The 7,324-nt window shown below is 38.0% G+C and overlaps 1 protein-coding gene across 4 annotated transcripts in view; it reads left to right on the top strand.

Annotated features, from left to right (window-relative positions):
- sfmbt2 (Scm like with four mbt domains 2) overlaps window positions 1–7,324 on the top strand; it is a 62,926-nt gene that overhangs the window by 5,503 nt on the left and 50,099 nt on the right. For all 4 annotated transcript variants that reach the window (XM_024288518.2, XM_024288537.2, XM_024288531.2 and 1 more), the window contains exons 2-3: window positions 4,227–4,371; window positions 6,319–6,407. In XM_024288518.2, the coding sequence (XP_024144286.1) occupies window positions 4,281–4,371; window positions 6,319–6,407 (180 nt within the window). In that variant the 5' untranslated portion in view covers window positions 4,227–4,280. The remainder of the gene's footprint in view (window positions 1–4,226; window positions 4,372–6,318; window positions 6,408–7,324) is intronic.

Here is a 7,324-nt window from a genome sequence, read left to right as displayed (position 1 = left end):
CAGGATGATCTCATTTAACCATTTTGGGACACAGCAGTGTTGTGAGAGCCGAGGACAGGTCTGCAGAGTGGAAGGGCTGACGGGGAAACTGAATAAATGTGTAAAATTCTTCTTTTTTTGTGGTGAAATGATTGTGACAGAGGACTGGGCTTCCTTTTTCTCTGCTGTCGAGGTTCTGGACAAACAGGGTTAGATAAAGAGATGAAGAGATGCCGACAATGAAGCCGGCTGGTTTGAATGGAGCAAGTGTAGCTGAAGATTTTTCCATGTTTCTGAACATCTCTTTAAAGGTTTAACCCAAAACGAGTCGGATTCTCAGCAAACGTGGCTATTTAACCAGCTTCCTTTTTGAAGTGTAGCCCAGATTCTTAATTATTAGTCACTTTTAGTCAGCGTTTAGCTTAAACACTTCAAGTTTAAAGCTAATGATGGTTAAGATGTGAGTTTTAGATCCAATCTACGCATGTTCCGATTAGTCGACCAATCTGGAAAAATTGATCGACGATTAGTCGTTCAAAATTTTCCAGATTAGTCGACTAATCGTGAAAACAATGGTCGATTAGTTGCTCGAATTTTCCTGATTAGTCAACGAATGGGGAAAAATCAATATAGGATTAGTCGTTCAAAATTTTCCCAATTAGTTGGCTAATGAGAGAAAAATAACCGATTGATCGATCGAGTTTGCCTGATTATTTGACTAATCCGGGAGGGGTGTCAATCGACGATTAGTCGTTCGAAAAAATAACCAGCAATTAGTCAATCAAATTTTCCCAATTAGTCGGCTAATCGGTGAGGGAGGAAAAAGAAAAATCGATCGATCAGTCCATCAAAATTTTTCCTGATTAGTCAACAAATCGGGAAAAACAAAAGTCGATTAGTTGCTTGAATTTTCCCGCTAAGTCAACGAATGGAGAAAAATCAATAGATGATTGGTCGTTCAAAATTTTACCGATTAGTCAGCTAATCGGGGAAAGATAGCCGACGATTGATCGGTCAAATTTTCCCAATTAATTGTTCAAAATTTCCCAGATTAGCCGACTAATCAGGGAAAATAACCGGCAATAAGTCGTTTTAAATATTCTTGGATAGTCATCTAATCGGGTAAATGAAATTGACGATTGATCAATCGAATTTTTCCCCGATTAGTCGACTAATTGTGAAAAATCAATAGACGATATGTCGTTCTAAAAGTTTTCTTATCAGTCGAGTAATGGGGGAAAAATAATCAACGATTGATCGATCAAGTTTCCCTTGAATATTCGACTAATTGGGAAAACAACGGGTGATTAGTCGATCAAATGTTTCAAAATAGTGGACTAATCCGGGGTGGGGTGTTGGTCGACGATTAGTTGTTCAAAATGTCCCCGATTAGTCGAGTATTCGGGAAAAATTAATCACCTATTTGTTGAGAATTGAAATCATTGTTTGTGGCATCGTGATGAAGAATCTTTACTCTTCCTCGGCTGCAGACAGATACCGGTCCATATCTGTTCACACGACCTACTTTTTAAAAAAAATGTTTTATTCATAATCTGTTCTAAAGGACGTTTTGTTTTGTATAAAAATACTACGTTATCTCCACCACATCTGATTCACTCTTGGTGCATGTCAAGTCGCTCGATCACGTGTCAAAAACGCACGGTGGCAACCACTAAATTGTAACCAACGGGCTAGAAAAGTTGGCAAAAAACAAACATGTTTGGAATTTTTTTTAGGAAGAAAATATCCAGTAGAAGAGTCCTTGATTTCAAAATAAAAGAAAGCTCAATTTAACAGACAAAAAACAGAAGTTTTTACTCAAAATATGGATTTATTGTTCCAATTGTTCCTACAGACCATAATAATCGTGCAGAATATTCAGCAACGAGCTGTCTAATAATGAGGATGCTGCTAATAAAGTTGTTCAAACGGTTATTTTGAAAGTAATAATTTTAGTGACCTTTTTCTGTATTTATTCATTGCTGTCGTTTTGTTTTTTTAAATATCTTTTTCGCTTTCACTTTATGGGTTAAAGGAAAATCTCTGTCACATTTGGCTGCTTCATGAAATTTAGTGAACAAATAAAGTTTAAAGTAGGTACAGAGGATGAAGATAAACTTTACTGTCTATATTCCGATAATAAATCAATCAGGACGGGTTAGATCTGCCAAATTTGATTTAATTCTATTAATTTTTCTGAATAAAAAACAGCCGTACTTGTTTATGAAAACAGTTATTCAGTGATGATTTATATTAATACCAATAAAAATACAGTTTTCTGTCACTAAAGTTCAAAAATCCTCTTTGGTTTTTCTCTTATGCCATCAGCTCTGTGAGACGATTTTTCTCACTTTCTGCTCTAAAGTCTTTTCTTCAAACACAAACCCAGATGATTCATCAGCGTAGTTCATTTTACGCCTCTGTTCTGTTGTTTATGTAATAATGATTCATCCTCGTGCTTGTTTGCAGTCCGCGACCTTCTGTGTTGTTTTTAAAGTGCTCTTAAATAAAGTTAATTAATTTGCTTTTGTGATTAACTCTGAAGGTTAACACTGAAAAAGAAGAAAGTCAGACAATTAAAAAATATATGTTTTAGTGCTTTAATCTGTTTCCCTTTGATCTGTTAAAACCTCTTTTGTTTGGGACTTCACATAAAGCAAATCATTAAAAAAAAAGGTAGTTGGCAGAGAATTAGCTTAACCCTGGCCTGTGTGTAGATGCCGATCTCTTGTTTACATCCTCTGTTCATACTTCTGTTGGGCGTTGATGGAAATATTTCAGCAGCCAATCAGATGGAGGCATCTTTGTTCCTCAAACCCTCTAATAGCTTAAGTGCTTTCATGGTAATTATTAGGGGTGTGTATTGACGTATCAGAATCGACTGATTGATCACATCCGTATTTCACTGCTGTGCACAGCAGGATATCAGCGCGAGAATGCAATTCTGCTTTTCAGGATCCGCTGAAGTTACGTTAATTGTGTCAACTGTTGAAGAGTTACCATAACCAAAAAATTTAAACACTGGAGCTAAAGCTAATTCATTCTTTCAGAAGTTACAGTGTGTCTGTGAGCGGAACTTCAGTCTCAGTTATTGAACGGAAAGAAAGTTCTCGCTAGTTTTACTTTGAAAACATCTAAATAAAAACATTTATATTTACTCACAATCATGTCGAATAAGGTAAAAATATCTGTTTTGCTTTACTGTTTTATAGATTTAACTTTTTTTTGTCTTCTATAGTTATTTTCTATTTTTTTTCATTTTTTATCTTCTTTGGTCTATAAAAGCCTTTTGGCTTCTTCCACTCTTTGCACATTCATTTCATTTATTTAACCCATGTAAAAATGTATCCTCTGTTCTCCTTTTATTTTATTGTTAGAAGATGCATCTCTGATTTGTGCTAAATAAATAAATTAAACAGGAAGCTTCGCCGGCACAAATATTTGTTTACTTCCGGTGACAGCAGCGCCGCGCTTTCGGTTTTGTTTTAGTTCATAAACCTAAAATCGAACATTATTCTGCATTTCTGAGCAAAAGTACATCGCCCCAAGATAATATTTTACTACCTCTACAATATTTATAAAGATCGCAAATGAGCGATCTTGGACTTTGCAAATAGTCATACTCGGATTTTCAGGAGCAGATCACGAGTATCCGAGCACCCGGATACTCGTTACAGCCCTAACTTTCAATGTTGTCTATTTCAACAATAAATTATTTTTCAGGATAAGAAAAAAAAAAGTGGAAAACAAAAGTAAGACGTGGAAGGACCCCCACAAATAATTACGATACAAGTTTCACCAAATCAGTATCGCGCTAAATCGCTGGATTGATTTTTTATTTTTTATTTTTTTTTTTTGTCCTACACCCCGAGTACTCACTCCCAATTATTCCCCAAACGTTGGAGAAGGATGACTCTGTCTGACTCTGATGGAGAACCTGTTGGAGTTTGGTAGGACTCTGCATTCTGTAAACTAGAGAGGAGAGTCCTGGAAATTCAGGTTTTTCACTGGAAAGCAGTAAATATGAGGCTCTTTTCCTGTCTTTGCAGGCTGAGGTCTGCATAAAAAAACACTCACTTCTTCATTTGTTCGTTCTAAAGAAACTGGAAACAATTTCTTTCAGCCAAATACTGTTTTTCCAAGAGAACTTCTAACCTTTTATTTTTTGAGGCCGGACCTCAGAGCGTCAGAATCGGGTCAGAGAAGCCCCAGCTTTGCTGAGTTTGAGCTTTCTCCTGCTCCTCCAGGGTTGTCCGGGGAAGTGAGGGATGCAGTGAGGAGAAGCTGAGACGTCCAGCAGGATGCAGCGTGTCGCGCAGGAGCAGCCGCTCTCCGTCGCCGCGGGGAAGCCGCTCGCTCCCACCAACGGGAAGGAAGAGGAGGTGAACACAGGTGAGCGCTGACACACATTCGTATCATTACATCACAGAAATATTGGTTTGTGTTCTGCAACACTGTGGAGAACTTCTCATGAAGACCACTGACGCCCACTGATCGTTTCAACAAACATCCTGATCATTGACTGTATATGAGAACTGGAGAACTGGACTGAGGGGCTCCGCCCCCCCCCCGGCGTTCCAAACAGGAAGTACCTGCCAACTCAAATAAACCAAAATCCCACAGACTTCTATAGAAAAATAAACAGCTATTAGTCATTCTATTGCTTGTGTTAAATGATGAACGATATTCCCTGAACGCATCACATGAAGATGGTCATGGATGATTTATGATGTCACTTTGTGTTTCCTGGTTAAGGCTGAGTTTAACCCTTTAGGACTGGAGATCCTTTTCTCCCCTTCAGAATGGAATTGGATTAATTGTGCTAAACGGTTGAAGAGTTACAATAGTTCAGCGAATGTAAAGATTGAGATAAACTTGTGTTAAAGACTAAAACAGAGAGTCCTTGTATCAATGATACACATCAGAAATGTGATATTCGAATATAAACTGTTTAGTTTGAATATTTAGCTGCATTTACTGTTGTGATACAACAGAGAATCTGTCGTTTAAATGTTCTGCTGCGGTGTTCCTCAAACGCAGCACGCTGTTCAGCATTGAACTCGTCTTTGAGGCGAAACATGAGAAACGCTGTGAAACAATTTCACACTCTGTGCTGCACTTCCTCCAGCCAAACACGAGTTTGAGGTCGATGGTATGAAAGATTGACGTGCAGCGACGAGGCTGCCTATATTCAGACATCCTGCCTTCACGGAGTGTCTGCTGCTCATGGTGTGTGTCTGTGTGTGTCTGCGTTTTTTGGATGTTTTTGTGTGTTTTTGTTTATGTGTTTTTCTTTGTGATTTTGTGTGTTTCAGTTTGTTTCTGCATGTGTTTATGTATTTTTGTATGTTTCTGTGTGTGGCTTTGTGTGTTTTTGTGTCTTTCTGTCTGTGTGTTTTTGTATGTGACTGTGTGTTGCTTTGTGTGTTTTTCTGTTTGTGTCTGGGTTTGTGTTTGTGTTTTTGTATTTTTTTTGTGATTTTGTGTTTTTTTTGTGTGTTTTTGGGTCAGTGTCTTTGTGTGTTTTTGTATGTTCCTGTGTGCTGTATTGTGTTGTTGTATGTGTGTGTTTGTTTGTCTCTGAGTGTGTGTTTTTATTTGTTTTTTGTGTGTTTCTGTGTGCTTTTTTGTGTTTTTGTGAATGTTTCTTTGTGTTTGTGTTTCTGTTATTGTCTGGGTTTGTGTGTTTTTAAATGTTTCTATGTGTCTTTGTATTTTATTGTCAGTGTTTTTGTGAGTCTGTGTGTGGTTTCTGTGTGTTTGTGTGTTTTTTGTATATTTTTTGTGTCCCCGTTTTTGTGTGTTTCTGTTTGTGACAGGTTGCATGTCTGTGTGTTTTTGTATGTTTATGTGTTTCTGTTTGTGTCTTGGTTTGTGTTTGTTTGTTTTTGTGTTTTTTGGTATTTCTTTGTGTTTTTGTATGTTTTTGTGTGTTTCTGAGTTTTGTTTTTGTGTGTTTGCGTGTGCTGTTTTACGTTTTTATGTGTGTTCTGTTTGTGTCTGGGTTTATGTTTGTGTGTCTTTGTATGTTTTTTGTGTCTGTTTTTGTGTCTGTGTGTTACTGTGTGTTTTGTATGTTTCTTTGTGCTTCTGTGTTTCTGTTCGTTGTGTTTGTTTTCAGTTCACAAAAAATGTATCAAAACCAAAAGTTTATTTATTACTTACTGACTTAAAAGCGCATCAAAGTGATACACAACTAGTTTGTTTGTCCACCCTCCCTTCACAATATACACATATAGAGACTAATGCGCACACAAAACTCACGCACAGATACACAGAAATCCTCACATTGGTCGATCAGTCGGCGCTTTGACCGACTCTCCCGTTGATCACCTGCAGATTCCATGGAGGAGGAGGCGGAGTTTAACTGGGAGGAGTACCTGGAGGAGACGGGAGCCGAGGCCGCCCCCCACACCACCTTCAGACATGTGTGTATGATCCGCCGCTCGCTCTTTAATCCCGTCCCGCCGTGATCCTTTAAACACGGCGCGCTCTCTAAGGCTTTAATGCTTCCTCCTGACGCACGCCGCCGCTCCTCCTCCGGCGGGCGGTAAAAACGCCATCGCAGGGATCTGTGGACGCTCAGGGAAAAAAAAACACAAAATAAATGTGAATCTGGAAGAAAACTGAATGTCTTTGAGTGCAGCGTGTTTACAGGAGTTCAACATTTCTGAAGATAAGTTTGTTCAGTGTTTAATGTGTTTATTTAACTAGATAAACTGTTCATAAATCTGTTTGATCGTAAACAGGTTTTATTTAAATATGAGCATCTGAAGGTTTTCCCTGAAACCTTGAGAGGATGTCGTCATCCAAGTGATGGTTTCTGTCTGAAGGGTAAAATCAACCACTTCTTCTCTTTAAAGAGAAACGCTCTGAGATCAAAAAGCATTTATTAAAACAGAACTGTAACGTAGAGGATCTTTTGATCCTTTTTTTCTGTTTGAAGTCAATCTGGCCTCAAGTTATAACATTTATTTCACCTAATAAACTCGTTTCTGAGCTCTTCTCTGCGTTGAACGCATCCTAGGATCAAACAAAGGGAAGCTGGGGTCAAAAAGGAGAACGTTTTTACTGAGAGGAGTTCAAACTGAAACCTGTCTGTGGGGCTTATTGAGTTGTATTTGTGGGCTTTTGTACTCTCAGTGTCAGGATTCCAGGCCAAATCGTCGTTTGGAGTAAAACTCGGCTTCAAATTTCTGTTGGATTAAATCGGGATCAGCTGAAGTGAATGAAAAATTAACCCTGTAAAGCCAAATGCGTCAAAGAATTGACTAAAAGTTAAAATGTTTTGGAATTAGGATGTTTTTAAATCTTTGAAATCCACAAAAAAAATTAGTAATACCAT

The sequence above is a fragment of the Oryzias melastigma genome, linkage group LG23 (genome assembly GCF_002922805.2).
Source record: "Oryzias melastigma strain HK-1 linkage group LG23, ASM292280v2, whole genome shotgun sequence".
In the NCBI taxonomy this organism is placed as follows: domain Eukaryota; kingdom Metazoa; phylum Chordata; class Actinopteri; order Beloniformes; family Adrianichthyidae; genus Oryzias; species Oryzias melastigma.
The sequence above is the reverse complement of the archived record's forward strand: the minus strand, read 5'-3'. Positions and strand labels throughout refer to the sequence as shown.